The following is a 24,503-nucleotide window of genomic DNA, read 5'->3' on the forward strand; positions in this document are numbered from 1 at the left end:
TCGGCGGAGTGGCATAACACATTAAACAAACCAAACATTGAAATACCATTATACAAGGTAAAGTAAACACCCAAACGGGTCCATTGCATCAATACCGGTATATAGTAAATTATAAACTGGGTGGTTCGAGCCCTGAATGCTGATACCACGGGTATGACAAAACATTTATTTTTACTGGTTGGTAACCAGTTCATAATAGCAATAAGGCACCTCAGGGGTTTGTGGTATATGGCCAATATACCACGGCTAAGGGCTGTATGCAGGCACTCCGCATTGCATCGTGCATAAGAACAGCCCATAGCCGTGGTATATTGGCAGGTAGCTTAGTGGTTAAGAGCGTTGTGCCAGTAACCGAAAGGTCGCTGGTTCTAATCCCTGAGCCAACTATGTGAAAAATCTGTCGATGTGCCCTTGAGCAAGGCACTTAACCCTAATTGCTCCTGTAAGTCGCTCTGGATAAGAGCGTCTGCTAAATGACTAATTATTTATATATACACACACACACACACCACACCCCCTCGTTCCTTATTGCTTAAATACGCCCAGCCTTAGCATGTACTACTACTCCGTACATGTACAGTTGAAGTCGGAAGTTTACAAACACTTAGGTTGGAGTCATTAAAACTTGTTTTTCAACCACTCCACTAATTTCTTGTTAACAAACTATAGTTTTGGCAAGTCGGTTAGGACATCTACTTTGTGCATGACACAAGTAATTTTTCCAACAATTGTTTACACACAGATTATTTCACTGTATCACAATTCCAGTGGGTCAGAAGTTTACATACACTAGGTTGACTGTGCCTTTAAACAGCTTGGAACATTTCAGAAAATGATGTCATGGCTTTAGAAGCTTCTGATAGGCTAATTGACATCATGTGAGTCAATTGGAGGTGTACCTGTGGATGTATTTCAAGGCCTACCTTCAAACTCAGTGCATCTTTGCTTGACATCATGGGAAAATCTAAAGAAATCAGCCAAGAACTCAGAAAAAACATTTGTAGACCTCCACAAGTCTGGTTCATCCTTGGGAGCAATTTCCAAATGCCTGAAGGTACCACGTTCATCTGTACAAACAATAGTACGCAATTATAAACACCATGGGACCACGCAGCCATCATACCACTCAGGAAGGAGACGCGTTCTGTCTCCTAGAGATTAACGTACTTTGGTGCGAAAAGTGCAAATCAATCCCAGAACTACAGCAAAGGACCTTGTGAAGATGCTGGAGGAAACAGGTACAAAAGTACCTATATCCACAGTAAAACGAGTCCTATAATGGACATAACCTGAAAGGCCGCTCAGCAAGGAAGAAGACACTGCTCCAAAGCCGCCATAAAAAAACCAGACTACGGTTTGCAACTGCACATGGGGACAAAGATCTTACTTTTTGGAGAAATGTCCTCTGGTCTGATGAAACAAAAATATAACTGTTTGGCCATAATGCCCATCGTTATGTTTGGAGGAAAAATGGGGACGCTTGCAAGCCGAAGAACACCATCCCAACCGTGAAGCACGGGGGTGGCAGCATCATGCTGTGGGGATGCTTTGCTGCAGGAGGGACTGGTGCACTTCACAAAACAGATGGCATCATGAGGAAGGAAAATTATGTGGATATATTGAAGCAACATCTCAAGACATCAGTCAGTAAGTTAAAGCCCACTTATTGTGGGAAGCTTGTGGAAGGCTACCTGAAACTTTGACCCAAGTTAAACAATTTAAAGGCAATGCGATGAAAGAAATAAAAGCTGGAATAAATCATTCTCTCTACTATTATTCTGACATTTCACATTCTTAAAATAAAGAGGTGATCCTAACTGACCTAAGACAGGGAATTTTTACTAGGATTAAATGTCAGGAATTGTGAAAAACAGAGTTTAAATGTATTTGGCTAAAGTGTATGTAAACTTCCGACTTCAACTGTACCTTGTATTCATCCATCCATACGTGGGCCAGGCGCAGGGAGTTGTGGGCCATGGTGTCCTGACCTCCGGGTGACCCGTAGGGCCGCCGTTTACGGAATATATGACCAACCCGCGAACAGGGGATGATCAGGAGCTGGCCCCCACACATCCAGATCTGAAGAAGAGAAAGGGAGAGAAAGTCAAATGCAGTGTATGAGCACATATTCAGCAGTTCTAAAAATATTTGGATTCTTGGTTAGAGCGCTAGCACACTTCATCTAAGCTATATTGTATGCATGTTGTGAATAACTTCCTACTGTAGACCACACACACACATTCATGACTTTGAGCTTCTATATCAAAAACCTCAAACCCCTTTTATTTAAACCATGCGGGAGCGCATAGACTCTACGGCCAAGTATACTACTATGAAGACGACTCCACAAACTTGTTGGATGCATTAGCAGTTTGTTTTGGTTGTGTTTCAGATTATGTTTAATTTATGTTTCGCATTACCTGTTCTTGGTGAGCATGTTTTGGGGGTATGACCTTTGTTCTAACTTTCTCACTCATCATTATTCATGGTTCATTCATGATCATCCGTAATCACAGTAGCATCTACATTACTGTAGAAGTGTTCAGAAACATATTCTATTCTTATTTACAATAAAAGTGACAATTATTTACCATTCATTTCTATTGGACATAACATAATCCGAAACAACCAAAACAAACTGAAAATGCATCCAACAAGTTTGTAGAATCACAAACTTGATGTTGTCATTGTGTGCTAGGAATATGGGACCAGAACACTAAACCTTTGACTACTGTAATATACTATAAGTGAATTTGTCAAAATACTTATGACACCTTCAAAATGGGGGGACTACATACATAAAGTGCTTTCATTTCTAAACGATAGAACAGATATCTACGAAAATACAAATAAAAGTGACATTCTGTATTGTCGCCTCATTATTTTTTATCAAATCCAAAATGCTGGAGTATAGAGCCAAATTAGACGTTTTAGCTTCGCAGTCCAAATAAATATGTGGGGAGTGTATAAAATCTGACCAAACATCAGCTCCATTGCAATGTTTCACATACAGTGCATTCGGAAAGTATTCAGACCACTTCACTTTTTCCACATTTTGTTACATTACCGCCTTATTCTAAAATGGTCAATTCAATTGATTGGACATGATTTGGAAAGGCACACACCCATCTATATAAGGTCCTACAGTTGACAGTGCACGTCAGAGCAAAAACATTTACTTTACATTTTAGTCATTTAGCAGACGCTCTTATCCAGAGCGACTTACAGTTAGTGAATACATATATATATTTATTTTATACTGGCCCCCCGTGGGAATCGAACCCACAACCCTGGCGTTGCAAACGCCATGCTCTATCAACTGAGCTACATCCCTGCCGGCCATTCCCTCCCCTACCCTGGACGACGCTGGGCCAATTGTGCGCCGCCCATGAGTCTCCCGGTCGCGGCTGGCTGCGACAGAGCCTGGATTCGAACCAGGATCTCTAGTGGCACAGTTAGCACTGCGATGCGGCGCCTTAGACCACTGCGCCACTCAGGAGACACAAAAACCTAGCCATGAGGTCGAAGGAATTGTCCGTACAGCTCCGAGAGAGGATTGTGTCGAGGCACAGATCTGGGGAAGGGTACCAAAAAATTTCTGCAGCATTGAAGGTCCTCAAGAACACAGTGGCCTCCATTGTTCTTAAATGGAAGAAGTTTGGAACCACCAAGACTCTTCCTAGAGCTGGCCGCCCGGCCAAACTGAGCAATCGGGGGAGGAGGGCCTTGGTCAGGGAGGTGACCAAGAACCCGATGGTCACTGACAGAGCTCCAGAGTTCCTCTGTGGAGATGGGAGAACCTTCCTGAAGGACAACCATCTCTGCAGCACTCCACCAATCAGGCCTTTATGGTAGAGTGGCCAGATGGAAGCCACTCCTCAGTTAAAGGCACATGACAGCCCGCTTGGAGTTTGCCAAAGGGCACCTAAAGGACTGAAACAAGATTCTCTGGTTTGATGAAACCAAGATTGAACTCTTTGGCCTGAATGCCAAGCGTCACGTCTGGAAGAAACCTGGCACCATCCCTACGGTGAAGCATGGTGGTGGCAGCATCATGCTGTGGGGATGTTTTTCAGCGGCAGGGAGACTAGTCAGGATCGAGGGAAAGACGAACGGAGCAAAGTACAAAGAGATCCTTGATGAAAACCTGCTCCAGAGCGCTCAGGACCTCAGACTGGGGCAAAGGTTCACCTTCCAACAGGACAATGACCCTAAGCACACAGCCAAGACAACGCAGGAGTGGCTTCGGGACAAGTCTCTGAATGTCCTTCAGTGGCCCAGCAAGAGCCCGGACATGAACCCGATCTAACATCTCTGGAGAGACCTGAAAATAGCTGTGCAGCGACGCTCCCTATCTAACCTGACAGAGCTTGAGGAGGATCTGCAGAGAAGAATGGGAGAAACTCCACAAATACAGGCGTGCAAAGCTTGTAGTGTCATACCCAAGAAGACTCAAGGCTGTAATCGCTGCCAAAGGTGCTTCAACAAAGTACTGAGTAAAGGGTCTGAATACTTATGTAAATGTATCTGTTTTTTATTTGTAATACATTTGCAAACATTTCTAAAAACCTGTTTTTCTTTGTCATTAATAATAAAGAATAATAATAAGCCATTTAGCAGACGCTTTTATCCAAAGCGACTTACAGTCATGTGTGCATACATTTTTACGTATGGGTGGTCCCGGGGATCGAACCCACTACCCTGGCATTACAAGCGCCATGCTCTACCAATTGAGCTACAGAGGACCTCATTATAGGGTATTGTGTGTAGATTGATGAGGGGGGGGGGGACAATTGAATCAATTTGTAATGTAACAAAATGTGGAATAAGTCAAGGGGTCTGAATACTTTCCGAATGCACTGTACATAACGTTTCCTTAGTGAAGTCATATACTGGACTCTCTTTTCAAAACAGGGTAACATGGCAAGATATGAGAATGCAGTCTTGCCAAGAATCTTAAACAGGACTGGAAGAGAAATGTCCAACTCTGATGTGGTAAAAGTAACTAAAAACGCTGAGTCGAGAAAGGAATTTTTTATGTTGGAGAGATTCATGTAGCCAAGTCAATATGTAGTTGCTAGCCTGCTGCAATCCAACTCAAATGGACCAAAGCGTAATATGGAGAAATACACTTGCATTGGCTGTCAGTTATAACATTTGATTTAATTCTGTATTTTTCTTAGGGGAAGAAAAGCTTATGAGTTTGCCGAGGCAAAGTCTTAGACGAAATTAGCCAAAATGTGGGTAAATAAATCAAGTGTCTTGAGCTTATGGCGAGTGGTTGACATGTCATAGCTTATTTGACCAGGTGCATGTATGCTCCCCACCTACTTTATTTGGCACCCCTCCTAAAATGGGAAAAATATGTTCAATTGAAAGGGTGGGTGTCACTTTGGGAGCAGCTGTACCTTGCATAAGAACAACATGTAGCAGAAATGTAGTGTGTGTGCATGATACAGCGAGTAGAAGTGATTGTGTGCATGTGTGGCCCTTTTATTTACCCGGAAGGAGATCTCAAGGTTCTCGCCGCCCCAGATGTCCATGCCGCTGTCGTACTGGCCCAGCTCGTTAAAATACTTCCTGTCCATGGCAAACAGACCACCGGCCATGGTGGGGGACCTGGGGGAGGGGGAGTGAGAAAAGCAGAGTGTGAGTCAGCACTCTAGTTACTTCAGTATCCTTTAAAGTAGCACTAGCAGTGCAAACACTAATATGTGAGAAAACAATGCCTCTGTATCTCCTAGTCAGGCTAAAAGTTAGGCTGCGACCATATAGATTTTGAGTCTGAAAATTACTGATTGAGACAATGGTTTTTCAATAGAGTAATCTGTTTGACAGATAAGACAAGAGATGATTGTCCATCAAAACAAATAACACAATATGTCGGCCTTTGTGCGTATGCAACTCGTCCGAAAATAATTGACTTGAACTTTTGACGATGACAGACCATGATGAATGCGTATCTGTTTACATGTGTTTCTGTGTGACCGTAGCCTTAGGCTTATGTGCTTATGTAAAGCCCAGAATGCAAGCATGTGAGAGAAACAGAGAGAAATCCAAAGGGGTGTCCGAGAAGCCCATAAGGCTAAACCAGCCTACACCATAGTAATGGACTGAAAGCACTCAGGCTCTTCAAAACATGGATCGATTCAGTCATTAGAACCAGGCTACTAATTAGCTTTCACATGACTCCATACATAAGGGGGATGGGAACACTACGCTACAGCACATGGCTTTTATTGATAACAGGTGCATGAAGGGAGGCCACTAAAATCTAAATGGGGGTAAAAATGAAAAGAAAAAAGAAGCCATTCCAATCGATTTGAGCATTAACCCTTTACACTCGAGGGAATTGGCCTATATGGGTAGGGATAAATGTCAATGTCTCTTAGAGAAGAAATATGAAAAGCATATGCATAACAATGGTAGCAATTGAAAGGGAACAGTTTAGAGATTATGGGAAAATGATTAGACCAAAGTTGAGTATACAACAGTTCACCTGACAACACTTGATTACACTGTTGATTTTATGTCCATTTTACATGTACTGTACATTTCGCTGCATTTGTTGATAACGAAATCTGAAAATACTCTGGATACATGCGGTAACATGATAATAATATTCCTGGAAAATGTGGGGTAGGTGCAACATAAGACAAAGAAATGACAAGGGTTTGAGTGAGAGGACTAACTGGTGTCTCCATGTGTCTACACACCTCTCCAAAGTGTGCTCAGTTCTTAAGTAATTTCAATGCACTTGTATGACTAAAAGAAGAGTTTAACTATAAGGTGCTTTTTTGAGCTCTCTTAGCTGTGCTGTTGAAGAACTAGAGAAAGCACACTTGTAGTTGTTTTGAACACAACCCTGCATCCCTGACATCACACAATTACTGCTGTTTTTTTACACAATCCAAAAACGGTCCATTATAAATCGCAATCTGGGTCAGGTGGGCATTATTTGAAAGCCTGTTCTATTGCCAAAATGACTAGCTAAGTTATAAAATACGATATTACAGTGTTAGGCTTACACAAGGCAATTCAGGGAAACAGATCATAATTCTGCGCATTGAAAGGAGTCATAAGTGCATTCAGGTGTGTGTGCCACAGCTAATTTTCTTCACAATAGATAAACATTGGCTCATTCAGTTCAGAACAACCCAGGGTATGACGACATGTTATCTTGTAACTAACTGTACATCAAAACATAGTGATCATAAACGTTGACACTGTATATGACATTACCTTTATGATATGGAAATGTTAAGTGCACATTTGGATTCACAGGTGTTTGGCTTGCTTATGTATGACATCAAAGCGGTATTTATTATAATACTCAACGTATCATCTTTCAAAATACATAGAGTCCTCGTAATTTGCAGAGCCAGAGCTCTGAAGTCATGTATAGCATGTTCCTGTACAGCCACTACATCCCAATTTAGGCGTTTCAGTGTCCAAACCTGCCATTTTCAACCCATATACGGTTGAAAATAATAGCATAGGGCAGGCAACTAAAACAACATTCAAGAGTAAAAAAAACACCCTAAAAATTGGCTGTACTGGTTCCTCTGCATCTATAATGTGTCAAACCTAGCTTGGAGTTTGCACTTTTGGGACTATTCCAGTCCACAGCTCAACTTAGAGAGTATTGGACATGTGTTTGAACTCAGGTTGATAGGTTCTAAATTCTAGATGCCTATTAAACCAGAGGCTGCCCCCGCTCTGAGGATAGGGGTCACCATAAAATACAGCATTTAATGCCCTAAGTGACATTGCTGGGGATAAGGCTGATGGCTGTAATTCAGAGCAATATACTGTAGGCACTTTAAAGTGATAGCGACGTCTACTCCATGGTTCACTTCACTCTGGCTTATGTTTTGACCAGGGCCCAGGAACTCGGAGGCAGCTGGAGAGAGAACAGAGATAAGGATGAGTGTATAATGAGTGTCTTGTCTTTGGAACGGGGCAGATTGGAACCTCTCAGAGGAATGTGTCTGTCTCTCCATATGCATGTCTGTCTATTAAACCTTTAAACATAGAAGTCGTTCGCCTTATCCTTGGGTTCAGCATTTTCCACACCTTGAGCAAATCAATTATTCCCGACAAGGTCTGGTTGGTTTCCCACCAGGAGGTTACCTGATGGCACCCAGTGCTCCGTCAGGGCTGTTGAGCTCCGAGGCGGGCACAGGGTCCCACTTGAAGTGTAGCCCCCAGTTGAAGCCCCCCCGGACGATGGGCGAGGGACTGTAGGCCAGGGTATCGGCGCTAATGATGTCGATGACGGGACACACCACCGTTTTGCGGTCCCGCTGGATGGGCGCCAGCAGGGGCTGCAGCCATGCCTCATTCACCTCGCAGTGGCTGTCCAGGAACACCAGCACCTCCCCTTCAGAGAGGAAACATCAATCAGGAGAGAGGATGGAGAAGAATGGGGAGAGTGAGAAGGTGTGGCTAGTGTGGATGTATCCGAGGCGTGATATCGTCAATGGTTCTTAGATCAGTGGTTCTTGGGGCTAAGGGTATACATCTACAGGAATTTGACATTTGCGCGCACACACTGTTCACACACACTGTTTGGTTCCTCTGTAGCATGGTCCCCCATCATACTGCCGTTGATCATAATACAACACTATTACTTCCGTGTGGAACTTGATGGACAACATACAGTAAACATAGATATTTTACCTGCATCAGCGGGCATATGTTACATTAGTGAAGAGTTATGGTTTCGGAAGGGCTCACCGGTGGCATGAGAGGCCCCGATCATCCTCCCTCGGATCAGTCCTTCTCTCTTCTCGTTGCGGACCACCTTGAACTTGCCCTGGAGGTTGTGCTGGACATAGGTGTCTAGGTCTTCCTTCAGGTCAGCTGTGGTGGAGGGACAGGACAGGGGCTTTCAGGTGGAGCTCCGTTGAGTGATCTTTATTTATCCTTCATTTATACAGGTAGATCCTATTGAGATCCAAGATCACTTTGACAAGGGTCTAATGAGGAGATTTAGATGGACTGGTCTGACTTTATTTACACACAGGCATTCAATAACGTCAACACAATACAGTAGCCTGCATTTGTTCACCAACTAGGTAATGAAGCATGCACACTGTAGACAGACGCACACATTCCACGACAGCATCCAATCATTTACTGGGTCTTGTTATAGTCTGCTTCGCTCCGGCGAGCCTGAACAAATCCAAGAGTTCACGTCCTAAATAGAGATACAAAACTGGAATGAGCAGCTTGCCTAGTTCACTGCTGTCATCCACCAGTATAATCTCATGCAGCAGGTAGGCCGGTGTGCGATCCAGGACGCTGTGCACGGTGCGCAGGAGGGCGGAGAACGCCTCGTTGAAGAAGCAGATCACTACGCTGGCTGTGGGGAGGGACAGAGGATAGATCCTGTCTCGGCACCTGAGAGACAGAGAGGGGGTGGGCGATGCCATCAGCACATATTAGCAAACCACTGGGTGTCACAACAGGGACCATAGACATTGCATCATTCTATCTGCCCCATTATGGTGTCTGTGAGAGCATGGGCAGCACCATTGAGGCCATCTCCATTTTGAAGTAGTCCATTTTCTTCTTCTACTACTACTTCTATGAGTTGGTAAACAAACTGAAAGGGTGCACACGGCCATCTAGAGTGTGTTGTTTGAACAGGTATAAAGCCAAGGTTGCCGATTTACACCTGCAGTTATGGAATGTTTCCTCAATAGTATAATTCATTGGCTGATCCCTCCTGGTGACCTGGATGGAATTATGTGATCCTTCCTTAACCCATAGGAAGTCTCACCCAGTTGACTGCTTCAAAATGGTGAAAATTCTCAATGGCACTGCCCATGCTAAAACTGTATTTTGGGCACTAGAGTCCTGTCTTTGACAGGGACAAACAACATAACTAGGGTCTGTATTCACCATCTTTAGTAATGGAATGCATAAAACACTCATGCTGTTTCACTGTGAAGCTTGTAGTGAAACATTTTGATCATTACGGTCACACCTACAGAGCTTTCCTCAACCTTGTAAAATCCTTGCCCCTTGGAAACGTTAAGTCTTTACCCTTTGCTCCTGTAAAATAGTATGCCTTAACTACTCACTCTCTGCCATATCCTAACATGTCTGCAGAGTAAGCAGGATTTACAAACTCTCCTAAAACCACCTGATTCTACCAATGATTGTCAAGACTGACCAAGCCAATTCATGTTTGCATTTACAAGCAACTCATCGTAACACACAACATGTGGGAATACTCCAACCTGCAGGTCTACTTGTTAGCCTCGGATCAGTGCATCTCTAGACAGATGCTTTTGCTTGTCTTTGGATTTCATAGGGGCTACAGGGCAGGCAGAGAGAGATTGACATGATTTCCCATTTAGCCTTTGGCTACCATTACCCTTCATGATGGCTTGCAAAGTGCTGCGTCACTGTCAGCTGTTCACTTTCATCGAGTCAATAAACCCAAATATATGCCATACACACACTCACACACTGTCGCTCTCTCACTCACTTGTCATCCCTAGTGTCAGGGAGGTCTCGGTGGTAGCCCAGTCGATTGCTGATAAGTACATTGAAAGCGTGCTTGTGATAGCCCGTGTCTCGAACCTCCTGGTCTTGCTCATTAAAAATCATACCTGAAGAGGAAAAGATAGGATGGGGAAAAAGGATGCAAATGGCTTCAATCGTTAAGAATAGTATGGGTGCTTGTGGCAGTTGGTCAGTATGAGTATTTTATTGATGCATCCACTAATGGGGTGGGTAGGCTGGTCCATGTTGCCATGGTAACACAAGCAGCCTTCATCCTGAGTGTGGTAATGCTTTGCTTAGTAACTCTGTGCAACCATGGAAACAACTCACTTACCAGCCATCTGAAGGCCTCACTCCAATTCAAAGACACTTCAAACATGCCTTTTTATTGCTGCAATGCACCATTTATGTGTTTCTTCGCACCTGCTTCGGACAGTTAAAAAATAAAATAATAATCACTCAATGCCAACCGAACTTGCTCAACGATAATCCGTAATGAGTTATGGTTAGCTTGATTGTTCCTATGTTTCTCACTGTCCAGCTCCAAATGGGCATTGACACATAAAGGCATTGTGGAATAGCCTAGGCTAGACTTTGGAGTCGATCGTTTTCACATCAGTCTGACTACCTGTTAAATGTTTCATTGGTTGACACTACAAACGTCCCTTGGGGACCAATGAATAATACAGACTGTCAAAATGTCCTAACCTTTCGAGAATCTGTCATGACTACGAGTGCGCTTGTGGAGCTTTGAGAGCTCATCATTCCAGATGTTTGTGAAACTCTGAAGGCAATGCAGTCCATAGGAGCTGGTTATGATGCAGTTCACATGAGCTTTGTTAACAAACATTTTTAGATATTCTTCTAAGCCAGCTCCTTTATAAACTCCTATCATAACATTCCTTCTCACGTACACCCCTCTTAAGTTCTGTATATAGATGAGAGAGAAATCATATTTGACCAATAGGGGCCGTTTTCAAGTTTCATGCTTTGAAGGGCTTACTTACCCATCTCCGGAGAGAGATCGGCCTGTTTGTTGCCTCTTGCTCCTGCTGCAGGGATTGCCTTGATGCCTTGCTCTGGCCCTCCTCCAGGGCTCCTGGTGAAGCGGGACTGGAAGCGGTGGGACTGGGGCCTCTGGACGGGCACATTCCTGAAGGAGGGCCGGCCGCCATCCTGGCCCAGGCTGAAGTAGAGGAAGAGCAGGACGGACCAGGTCACAGAGGTGAAGAGGCAGCCATAGCAGAAGTAGCGCAGTGTGACGCTGCCCATGGTAGCCCTAGCATCGTCTGTGGTCCATACTCATGCCCCTGTCGAGGAAACCAGAGAGACAACACGGAAAAGGTCTAGATAAGGGATGGGCAACTCTGATGGAGCTGGGGGCCACAAAAAAACGGAACTCATCATGAGGGGCCGTACTGGTTCCATTTTAGCGCCCCCCGTGACAGTGAAGAGAAAGAAATCGCACGTTTTAAAGTTAATTTCCTGCAATTCTGCACATTTTGCCATGGGGCGTAGAGAAAATGTTGCCATTTTAAACCATGTTTGCTGCAATTCTACACATTTTGCCATGGGGTGGAGAGAAGATTATGCAATTCTATAACTCACCTCATGCAATTCTACTCATTTTGCCATTGGATGGACAGAAAAATGTGCACTTTTACAGCTAATTTCCTGCCATTCTACACATTTTGCAATAGGGTGGAGGCAAACGTTTGCAGTTTTTAATATGACAACTGATGATCAATGGGCCCCACACCGGTCGGTAATTCGACCATGCTTACTACAAGTTTAGATAGCTGGCTGCTAGACTAATATACCAATCTAAAAGAATTTAGCTGACATGGGCTAATTGAGTGACTGCTGATGCACAACCACATTTCGAAATGGAAAAAAAGAATACACAAGGTGCTAACTCTCAACAGTATGTTGACATCACGACTTAGTTCCTAAAAAAAATAACCAAAAATTAAATAGAATAAATAATAATAATAATAATAATATTGGTCTGCGGGCCTACAAAAGGGGGGGCACGCAGGCCGCCAGTTGCCCATCCCTGGTCTAGATGGAAGCTAATGGTTCAGCATACAAGCAGTTCTGCTGTGCATTGAGTGAGTTCTCAGAAATGATTGAGCAGATATGAGTTCATTGAAGTTTCTATGAATAGCCTGAACTTTATAGACAAACACATGAAAGGAAGAAAAAAAGTTATCCAGCTGAGGATTTTACTTAGACACAAAACGCTCTGGAAACGCACAGCTATTTATAACCCACAAACATCCAGAATAATTTACGCCTTCCTCTTTTTGTTCATCTCTGGCAGAAAAACAAGGAATTTCAGATATGTGCGTTTCAACCAGTCTGGTTGAAAATTTGTGCGCTTTTGGCACTACATTCAAACAGATTTACAAATCTTAAGAGTTACATTGAATACAACAAAAGAACCAAGCCTGGGGGATTTGAGCCATCACAATTTATGTCAGATGAGGACAGCAGGGTTGAAACAAGGTGAGTCCTCTGAAAAACAGACTAAGGCCTAAGCATGATTAATTGGTGACAAGATGCACACGGACGTCACAGTGTTGTTTTGCTGTGGAACTTAGTGGCTCGTTAGTCAGACCAGTGAAAAGGAATGAGGAGAAACACAGCTGAAAATGGGAAGATGATCAGAGATGTGAGAGGAAAAAGACAGAGAAAGACAGAGTCATTAAGAAGGACATTTGGGAGAGATAGAACAAGTGTAAACCCATAGATGGATAAATATGGAAGAAGTAGCACTGCATGTGATGAAAGGATTAGACTATTAAATAATAGGCCTACATATTACAGAGCAAGCAGTAAAGCTTCATTGACAACTATTTTTGCTTTGTAGCACCTACAGATGGAAGATGATGGAGTCTTAAAGGAGGACTGGGTTAAAAGGCCAAAATGTCATACATATACCAACTTTGATTAATTATTTCTCAATTATGCTTTTAGATACAAATGTCAACCATCCTTCCTCCAAAGGACTATATGGTTTACATTTTGTGAAAATCCCCCAAATCATGGTATTTTATTTGTCCTGGTTTCGTGAGGAATCACTCATTAGGCCTAGTTGAAGTGGACAGACTGCGCTATGGTAAGAAGCTCACACAGTCTGCCAAATGTTACGGGAAAGACACCAAGTGCAACATGCTTTATGGCATACCCATTGCCAACCTCAAGAGGTGAGCCATGTGGCTTGGGTGATCTAGTGGTTAGTGCCACCACTCACAGCCCACATGTAGCCTATACTGCCCCACTGCCTTTTGACCAAAGGAAATACATTGTTTTAAAGAAGTGGGAATTGGTTTTTGCATAAGCACATCTAGGTGGTACCAAAGTATGAGAAAGAATCCTAATACTTTCTACTTTCGTAAATAAACAAAGGAAATTAGGCTTAATGACATGCACCAATGCACTAGTATCACCTGCTAAACTAGTTTATATTTCTGCAGTCAGCAGTATAACAAACATTTTATAGGTTAGCTAATGTCAAAATGTTGATAGCTGTTTATTTCCCAGAAAAAAAACAGAACGTTATAAGGACAAAGGTCTTTTAATTTCACCAACAAGTTAACCATTAACCACACACATCACTCACAAATGCATGAGAGAATGAATCCCAAAAAGTTCACATGAATAGTTAGGCCAAGATTCATATACTAGGCTAAGGCTAACTAACACAAAAACTATGGTACTCAGCAAAACAAGTCTGTTAAACACATCAATGATTAGCCTAAATGTAAAACCAAATAGGCCTAGTTCAACAGGAAAACCCTGAGCTCCTGTTGGTTTCAAGTGAGCTGACCTGAGGCTGGGGTGACCTGCCACTGATTTAACAAACCAGAGATGATTCAGGAAAATACTAGATTGTTCTTTGCTAAACTAAACAGTCGTATTTTAAAAGTATAAAAACAATGAACCCGCTTCAGAATAAACCAGTTAGTAAGGTGATCTAGGCTATGATTTAGGCTTGCTAGATGACCATTCGAGAGCTTGGGACTATAAGATTCTATCTGCAAAAAGATGATTGGCTTTAAAGTTCCGAACCCTAATTGGTTTGAATGGTGTCAGAAATACTGATCTAGTATCATTTTGAATTTAACAACATGAATTGGGGTATTTAGAGTACTATATAGGTAGAGAACATTGAACAGAACAAGGCTATGTCAATAACTAAATTTTGACAAAAATGCAGATAGAACCTTTAAGTCCCAAACTCTCGAATATCAAAATACACACTCATCCTACTCACTGATACCCTGCATTTTTTAATGATCGCCTGGATCTGATGACGTTGCAGAAACATACAACAAAAATATCACAAAGTAACTGGAGACAAGTCGTCCTGCTAAACCATGATGCCAAGGAGGAGAGGGGCACTACCCGCTATGGAGATAAGCTGCCAACTGACCCCAGATCCTGCTTCTACGGACCTATTTATGCCCATGGCTTTTTCAGATGTGACTGTTGCCATGGCAGGGCTAGGAACTCAATCATTCTGCTCACCCTTCTATAGGCCTACTAGGTTACTTTATAAATGAGTTAATAATCTAAAGTGCCATCTAGGATAACAATGTGTGGCTTTTACTTAATTTAGCCTAATCCCGTACACAATTAATTTTTTAATTAGTACATTTCGATCTTCAGCCATGTAACATTTGCAACATGCTGAAAAAATTGGTATATTTCTAAGTGTCTTACTAGACACCAGGACACCGAAGAGCCCACTCAGTTTCACACAGAGCACAACAATGACATCGCCACTCCAACACAAATTCATCAGAGGGACCAAGCCGGGCTGGGAGGGGACTATGAAAGGGAAAGTTCTAGAATTTGAGATCTCTGAGACACAGTTAGGAGATAAGCAGCCTGGCTCTGGTTCCTAACCCCCTGCCCTGCCTAGGGCTGCTATAAAAGACATTGAGCCCAGCAACACGAGAAATTCAATATTTCATCAACAATTAAAACACCAGTGGGGGAAGGCTTTACCCAGGGAAGCCTGCCAACCTGCCTCATTATCTAATAGTGACTCTTGAAGGGACATCTAGGCTATGTGCATGATAACATTTTGTTTAAATCCAGTTGTCCTATAATCCTATATGGATTAACAGATTCTGCATCAACAAAATACATTTTGACTGGTCATTGCCGTTATTATAACGTCCTTCTCTGACATTGTCTGTCAGCGTGCACTGCAGGCATTGGTCTTCGTAATGTACCTTGCATGTCATGCTTAGAGTAGCATCTCCCATATGTTCATGTTTTTGATTCAATGTCAAACCACCCCATGCTTTAATAAATAAGGCAAGAGACAGACTTAAAGCGAAGTCTTTTGTTGTGGTCACAGACATGGGAAACTAAGGACCTGCCCTTGAGCTCTGACAGCTGGTCAAATAACAGGACTATCAACTGGATACCGCTGTCCCATTAGGCTGTCTGTGGGTCAGGGCTCCAGACTGTCCCATTGATCCATGGCTGAAGAAGGGGCCAGTGCAAAAGAGCTGCTAACTGTAGCCTAAACGTTAATGAGCATCAGCGCACGTAGCCTAGGCCTAATGCTACTTCAGGACAGTAATTGAGGCCTGGATGCTCAATGCTTGGTCACAAATTAGGCAAGTTGCTCTCTTTACACTTTCTAAATGGAAAAGGCTTAGATATTGTGTGTGAAAGAAGTGGAAAGGACACTAACTTTCGAAATGACTCTGCCTGAATTTATTAACAAAAGCAATATCCATTTCAGAGGAGTGCAGGTGTTTCACACGAAGGAGGAGTTGATTGCTTTTCGAGCCCAGAGTTTCTCAGCACTTCAACTTGAGAATAAGGGGACTGTAAATTAAAGTTGGCACCGAGCTAAATGGGATTCCTCAGATGTAGCCACAGTGGTCCAGAGGGACAAGGCCGTTTTAAATTGTACCACAGAAAAGAGAACAGAGCCTTGCTAATTCAGTTCCCTTCTGGTTTTAATGTAGAAAATGGGACGAGCAGCACAAGTTCAAATATACTTGCAGTCTCTTTCTCTGGCATAGCCCCGTCACACACACACCACACTTTTACATGAATAACAACTTTTCAAATATGCTGAACTGGCCCCATTACAAAAGATTAAACGCTGGAAGAAAAAAAACACAGATCTGGTCTATAATTAGATCTGGTCTATAATTAGCCACCTGGAGCCTTTCTCCAGCTGAAACAATAACCGAGGGGCTCATGCCATTAGTATAATCTGAAGCTGCCATATTGCAGCAGTGATTTGGACTGTATGGCTGCCCGGATTTCCTGACGGGCCACCCCCAGGTGGTGAGGGTAGGCAACAACACATCCGCCATGCTGACCCTCAACACGGGGGCATGTGCTTTGTCCCCTCCTGTACTCCCTGTTCACCCAAGATTGCGTGGCCGCGCACAACTCCATTAAGTTTGCCGATGACACGACGGTGGTAGGCCTGATTACCGACGACGATGAGACAGCCTATATGGAGGTCAGAGACCTAGTAGTGTGGTGCCAGGACAACAACCTCTCCCTCAATGTCAGTAAAACAAAGGAGCTGATCGTAGACTACATGAAATGGAGGGCCAAGCACATCCCCATTCACATCAATGGGGCTGTAGTGGAGCGGGTCGAGAGCTTCAAGTACCACATCACTAAGGACCTATCATGGTCCAAACACACCAACACAGTCGTGAAGAGGGCAAGACAATGCTTCTTCCCCCTCAGGAGGCTGAAAAGATTTGGCATGGGCCCTCAGATCCTCAAGAAGTTATACAGCTGCACCATTAAGAGCATCTTGACTGGTTGCATCACCGCTTGGTATGGCACTGACGCTCTTGCACTGGCTCTATGCACACTCACTGGACTCTACTCACACACTCACTATACCAACACACACACACACACACACACACACACACACAGACACCATTGCACACTCGCTGCTGCTACTCTGTTTATCATCTATCCTGATTACCTAGACACTTTTACCCCTACCTCCATGTAAATATTACCTCAACTACCTGTACCCCAGCACATTGACTCAGTACCGGTACTGTATATAGCCTCGTTATTGGTATTTTGTGTTACCATTTCCTTTTGTTATGCTAATGTTCTTACTTTTTAACTCTGCGTTGTTGGGAAAGGGCTCGTAAGTAAGCATTTCACAGTAAAGTCTACACCTGATGTATTCGGCGCATGTGACAAATAACATTTGATTTGACTATCGTCAATAGGCCTAGTGCCATATCTATTGAATATCATGTTACTGCAGCATAAATATTGAATCATATATTGCGATACTATTATGCCATTGAGGTTATGTAAAACGAATGTTAAAAACCTATTGTGATCATGTTTGATAGCATTTACTCTGAACTTCCGGTTGTGTAGCCTACCCTCTACTTAACTGCAGTAATGGTTCAGTCCAAGCTGGGTAGGGCTCTGTGTATGTATTTAGCTGGGCCCAGATAGGTTTTTGGTTAACAGCTTGTTCTGAGGTTGTGGAGACTTTGTATAAACTTATTATTTATTTGTTCTAATTAATTAAGCTTTCTTTTGTCATTCTCATATCCCGGGATCCTTAATGTTACATTTATTCATTCTTATTTTTGTAACTCTTTAGGTTAATAAATCCACCACCTCTTTTGCACTGGACCTCTGGCATTCCGTTTCCATCCTTCTCCATGCACCATCATCTTTAAAAGATAATCCAGTACCAACTAGACAAACACATCCCCCAGTGGTGCTACTGGCGTCCCCACAACTGGATTAGATCACACCCAACCAGGGAAAGAGCAACAGACTAGTGCCCATGCCAACTGGTTTATTTTTCTGTATAGTTTTTTGTATTATAATACATGGCTGCTTTTACTAAGCTTGATATCCTTAGTTTGAGGTCTAAAATATGAGCGTTTTAGTCATGTAGATCTGGCTTGTCAGCCATCGTCATTGTGTTTTTACAGGCAGGTTCAACGCATCTATGGCATTTTAGCCATAGAGGACGCTAGAACACATTCGGTGTAGCTAACGTAGCTAGAATGTATACGCTAGTTTACTGATGTAGCTAGCACTCGCAGAAACTTTACTAATAGCTTGTTCTTATATGGTAGCTAAGCAGAATGCATGGGTGCATTCACTAATCTATCTACAAGTAGTTAGTTAACGTTAACTAAAGTTGGCTATTTTGCAAGGTCAGCTAACAAGCTAGCTAGACTAGCTAGTTGGATAACGTTATAGTTAGTTGCCAGGGATCAAGGGTGAACTGACGTTACAGTAGCAAGCAAACTAGTTGAGTTCGCTATTAGCTGCTAATATGCATAGCAATTTAGCTATATCTCTCTTCAGCTATAGCAACACTGATTGGCAAACTTCTAGTTGTTAGCTAGCATGCAATACAATACATGCTAGCAAGTTAGTTACTACGCTTTAGCTAACACATGAGTTGACATTTAATCTTGGTCATTCATTTCAGTGATCACACCAATCAATAAAACAATAAGCAACTAACGTTAGCTAGCTTTGCTGCCCGCTGGCTATTTAGCGCGAGCCCTGAAATCGCCTGTGAGCGAGACCCGAGGCAACTCGAAGGAAGATTGGCATGCCAACATTTCTGAAAATAAAAGTGTCATATAAACTTACGATGATGCACTTGCTTCTTGGCCATCCCAATTTGTCTATGCTGGTGTTGCAAATTCCGTTGGCTAGGTAGACGGCGTCAAGACCCAAGTTATACCTCCCCACCGTTAGTACACAACAACCACCCTCGTGACACAGAACTACATCCCATTGATCCCATCCAAATCCTTTTCTAGCGGCTTAACCATTCTTTTACGTTGGCTTACAACAACACAATACACCACGTAAAATAGCTATAGCTAACGTTAGCTAGATACCCTTTTCTGATGCACTACCTTGGAGTGCAGTCTCTCTTACAGTGAGTGGGTCTGTGCCGCGGCGGTAATAGTAGGAGTTCCTACAACTGGATTACCCAATCAGATATGAGCAATTCACTCAGTTCAGACCAATCGAAACTCGAACAAGCCTGCAGTCAACTAGTGTGAACCATAGAGATAGATAGAGGATTCATCTTTGTATCTGTGCCACTATATTAATTTTACATTTTAGTCATTTAGCAGACGCTCTTATCCAGAGCGATTTACAGTTAGTGAGTGCATTTTTTTTCTTCTTCATACTGGCCCCCCGTGGGAATCGAACCCACAACCCTGGCGTTGCAAGCGCCATGCTTTACCAACTGAGCTACACTGGCCCTTTTTCCAGTACTGGACACACTGACGTTACGCACAGATGCGCGAGACTCTTGGCGGCAGTAAGAAAGCCATAGCCATCTGCGCCCATTCAACATAGATTTACGTTTTTATTACTTCTAAGCAAAATACTTTTTTTACGTTCTCATATGCTTACAATGATGTTTTGATTCTTGCTTGAACAGTCGCTAAGACTACATTTGGTTGTAATCTTTGCAAAATATCTATTTTGGATGCAGCAGTTGTTAGCTAGAATGCTAACGCTCATTGATATAGGCTGTAGCAAAAGCTAGCCAAAGAGCCATTTTACTGGTTGAAGTATTTTTTAAGTATAATGCCGTTGATTTTCGATGATGACACAAACATTATATTAAGCAGGACAGTCATACGAGCCTTAAAATCGAATTATAATCCACAAGTAGTGTGAAATGCACTCATAAGCAACATGTAAATAGAGGCTTTTTCTGCTGGCGTTCTTAAAGACCTCCCCCTTGTTCTGCCACCAATTTGCGCACATCGCCCTCGTGCGGCAATGTTTGTAAACACAGAAAGTGGTCTATAGCGATCAGCGTCTCGTCAGCAACACTAAAATTGTAATTCCGGGTCACGGAATTTCTAAACATTTCTAAAAATACGTTATCTACGTAATACTACAAAAGTGTCAATGGCCTGTATTTATTCATGATATATTACAAATAATTGTCTAAACATTAACAATGATTAATATTTGTTCATATTTAAGTGACATTTGCATTACGTTTGGGTTATAAAACATGTTCCAAGGTCAAATAAATACCATCAATGCAAATCACTGTATATGAAATACATATTAGCTTATAGAGCAAAAACTATTCTAGGTGTCACAGTAAAAGTATTGTGGGGAATACTCAGTAAGGCCTGTAGAATCCATATATGGTGTCATTTCATGGGGCACTGAATAATATGGAGTGTTGCTGACATTTTACTCCACCCATTCCATTGGCCACAATGTGAATCCACTGTATATACATATGGGCTTATTAGAGAAAAAAAATATGATTTGTGCCAATGTAAAAGTGGGGTTTGGGAGTACTCAGTAGGGTCTGTAGAATCAATTTATGGTGTCATTTCATGGGGCTCTGAATAATATGAAGTGTTGCTGGACTTTTACTCTGGTCAAATAGCTTACAGTGGGGTGCCTGGACACTATATGGTACAAATATAGCACTGTACAGGAAAAACTATTATTTGTGCCGATGTTTCATTCTTAAGTTTTTCTTTCAGTAATTGCAGTGACTTGACTTCATCAGAATCTCAAAAGGTATTTGTGCATTGTTCAGATGTTATGTTTCTCAATACTGATGTATTATTATTGGCTAATTATTCCCTGTGCACCTTATATGCGACAGTATTATGTAATGATAATGCAAGTCGCTCCCTCTCTGGAGCTCTATTTTTTTTTTAGATAAATTATTTTCTGAGTGACTGAAATGCATAATATCAAAAGTGTACTACACATTAAGGATTGGGCTCTTTAATCTATCCTGCAAATAGGCCTACCCATGACACCTTTTTGAAATACCTACCACTTCTCTCCGAATAGACCCTATCCCATTCATCATGAGTCAATGTAAACACACCTTTATTTGGAGTGGTATGCCTGAACCCTCCAAAATGTGCCTAATCTGAAAAAACACATTTGAGTGTATCCTCGCTTATTTCGACTTCAACCTCTCCAGTTACATACTGCTCATCTGATTCAGTTGTCATAGAGCTTACGATTTCCTCATCTGAGAAACCTCTACCACAACATTCTGTCTCTAAGTGGTAGTATTCATTACCAATATCTTGTGTGTCTGAGATTTGATTGAGCTGCACCACTGACACTTCTTCAAACGAACTCTTGGCTACATCAGGATGAAAATCAGACGCAGGTTCTTCATCCTCAAACGTGTGTACATTTGGCATATTAGGTGGCAGTCTGAGGGTCTTCTTTGAGCAGTTGACATTCCCTAATTTAAACTCTCCACAGGCAATAGGTTTTGAACCTGAGCCTCATTTACATTCTCTGTTTGTACCATTTTGTTTCATTTCACCTTGTTGTCACTAGCAATAGAATGTATACAGTGGGGAAAAAAGTATTTAGTCAGCCACCAATTGTGCAAGTTCTCCCACTTAAAAAGATGAGAGAGGCCTGTAATTTTCATCATAAGTACACGTCAACTATGACAGACAAATTGAAAAAAAAAATCTCCAGAAAATCACATTGTAGGATTTTTAATGAATTTATTTGCAAATTATGGTGGAAAGTAAGTATTTGGTCACCTACAAACAAGCAATATTTCTGGCTCTCACAGACCTGTAACTTCTTAACTTCTCCTCTGTCCTCCACTCGTTACCTGTATTAATGGCACCTGTTTGAACTTGTTATCAGTATAAAAGACACCTGTCCACAACCTCAAACAGTCACACTCCAAACTCCACTATGGCCAAGACCAAAGAACTGTCAAAGGACACCAGAAACAACATTGTAGACCTGCACCAGGCTGGGAAGACTGAATCTGCAATAGGTAAGCAGCTTGGTTTGAAGAAATCAACTGTGGGAGCAATTATTAGGAAATGGAAGACATACAAGACCACTGATAATCTCCCTCGATCTGGGGCTCCACGCAAGATCTCACCCCATGGGGTCAAAATGATCACAAGAACGGTGAGCAAAAATCCCAGAACCACACGGGGGGACCTAGTGAATGACCTGTAGAGAGCTGGGACCAAAGTAACAAAGCCTACCATCAGTAACACACTACGCCAGGGACTCAAATCCTGCAGTGCAAGACATGTCCCCCTGCTTAAGCCAGTACATGTCCAGGCCCGTCTGAAGTTTGCTAGAGTGCATTTGGATGATCCAGAAGAGGATTGGGAGAATGTCATATGGTCAGATGAAACCAAAATAGAACTTTTTGGTAAAAACTCAACTTGTCGTGTTTGGAGGACAAATAATGCTGAGTTGCATCCAAAGAACACCATACCTACTGTGAAGCATGGGGATGGAAACATCATGCTTTGGGGCTGTTTTTCTGCAAAGGGACCAGGACGACTGATCCGTGTAAAGGAAAGAATGAATGGGGCCATGTATCGTGAGATTTTGAGTGAAAACCTCCTTCCATCAGCAAGGGCATTGAAGATGAAACGTGGCTGGGTCTTTCAGCATGACAATGATCCCAAACACACCGCCCGGACAACAAAGGAGTGGCTTCGTAAGAAGCATTTCAAGGTCCTGGAGTGGCCTAGCCAGTCTCCAGATCTCAACCCCATAGAAAATCTTTGGAGGGAGTTGAACGTCTGTGTTGCCCAGCGACAGCCCCAAAACATCACTGCTCTAGAGGAGATCTGCATGGAGGAATGGGCCAAAATACCAGCAACAGTGTGTGAAAACCTTGTGAAGACTTACAGAAAACGTTTGACCTGTGTCATTGCCAACAAAGGGTATATGACAAAGTATTGAGAAACTTTTGTTATTGACCAAATACTTATTTTCCACCATAATTTGCAAATAAATTCATAAAAAATCCTACAATGTGATTTTCTGGATTTTTTTCCCTCATTTTGTCTGTCATAGTTGACGTGTACCTATGATGAAAATTACAGGCCTCTCTCATCTTTTTAAGTGGGAGAACTTGCACAATTGGTGGCTGACTAAATACTTTTTTCCCCCACTGTAAATGTGTCACAGTCCTACAGGTTTGACAGTCCATCATTGTTATGGTCTTTGAAGCAGTTGAATTCTTAATAATCACCTGCTAATAATCGGTACACTCTTAGAAAAAAAGGTGCTATCTGGAACCTAAAAGGGTTCTTCGGCTGTCCCGATAGGAGAACCCTTTGAAGAACCCTTTTTGGTTCAAGGTGAACCCTTTTGGTTCCAGGTAGAAAGAACCATGTAGAACCCTTTCCCCAGAGGGTTCTACATGGAACCCAAAAGAGTTCTACCTGGAACCAAAAAAGTTTCTACCTGGAACCAAAAAGGGTCCTCCTACGGGGACAGCCAAAGAACCCTTTTGGAACCCTTTTTTCTAAGAGTGTATTTGGCACTTCCATTAGTGCAAGGCAAGAGTTCATGAAAGTCGTGGATGGAATGGTGTTTTATTTCACACTAGGGTAAGCTAAAAAATTTTTTTTTACGGTGTTTAGTTTTTTCAACTGATATTCAACACAAAAACAGTCAATTAATGTATTGTTTTGGAATAAATATAACAATCAGGATTAAATTAAGGCATTACAAGAAAGACTGCGTAATAACCAGCAGGCTGTTCGACACAGCCCCCCTGAAAAACGGAACATATTTAGTTAGTAGAACCCAAACTGAGTATTTTTCACCCCAGTTTATTTCAGACAGGTAGTAACATTTTCTCTTTACCAGTGTATCGTCTTGCAATGACTTAAATATGAAATCACATTCATATGCTTTTGGGCCACATATTTTGACAGTGACAACATAACGTTCTAAAAGGGTAGCTGTCCATGGTGCTGTTATGTGTCTCACAGTTCAAATGTCAACATAAAGCTTCCTATGACCTAGCTTTTTGTTCCAACTCAACCGTTTTGGTTTCTAGAGACTGTACTGAGTAGACTGGACCCTTTAAGCTGTTTGACCTCAGTAAAAGTCCAGCAACACTCCGTATTATTCAGAGCCCCATGAAATGGTACCATATATAGATTCTACAG

At 42.4% G+C, this 24,503-nt stretch overlaps 1 protein-coding gene across 2 annotated transcripts in view; it reads right to left on the bottom strand.

Annotated features, from left to right (window-relative positions):
- LOC311148993 (polypeptide N-acetylgalactosaminyltransferase 11-like) overlaps window positions 1-19,485 on the bottom strand; it is a 30,263-nt gene extending 10,778 nt beyond the window's left edge. The window contains exons 1-8 of one of the 2 annotated variants that reach the window (XM_084186050.1): window positions 19,174-19,485; window positions 11,526-11,828; window positions 10,502-10,625; window positions 9,239-9,405; window positions 8,740-8,865; window positions 8,134-8,383; window positions 5,502-5,619; window positions 1,927-2,079 (exon numbers count right to left, since the gene is read on the bottom strand). In XM_084186050.1, coding sequence (XP_084042176.1) covers window positions 1,927-2,079; window positions 5,502-5,619; window positions 8,134-8,383; window positions 8,740-8,865; window positions 9,239-9,405; window positions 10,502-10,625; window positions 11,526-11,790 — 1,203 coding nt within the window. In that variant the 5' untranslated portion in view covers window positions 11,791-11,828; window positions 19,174-19,485. Of the gene's footprint in view, window positions 1-1,926; window positions 2,080-5,501; window positions 5,620-8,133; window positions 8,384-8,739; window positions 8,866-9,238; window positions 9,406-10,501; window positions 10,626-11,525; window positions 11,829-14,797; window positions 14,939-19,173 lie in introns of those variants that run through there. The other variant, XM_084186051.1, reaches the window with a different exon arrangement.
- Between the last annotated feature and the right edge of the window lie 5,018 nt (window positions 19,486-24,503).

The sequence above is a fragment of the Coregonus lavaretus genome (assembly GCF_964263955.1).
Source record: "Coregonus lavaretus genome assembly, chromosome: 2".
Classification (NCBI taxonomy): domain Eukaryota; kingdom Metazoa; phylum Chordata; class Actinopteri; order Salmoniformes; family Salmonidae; genus Coregonus; species Coregonus lavaretus.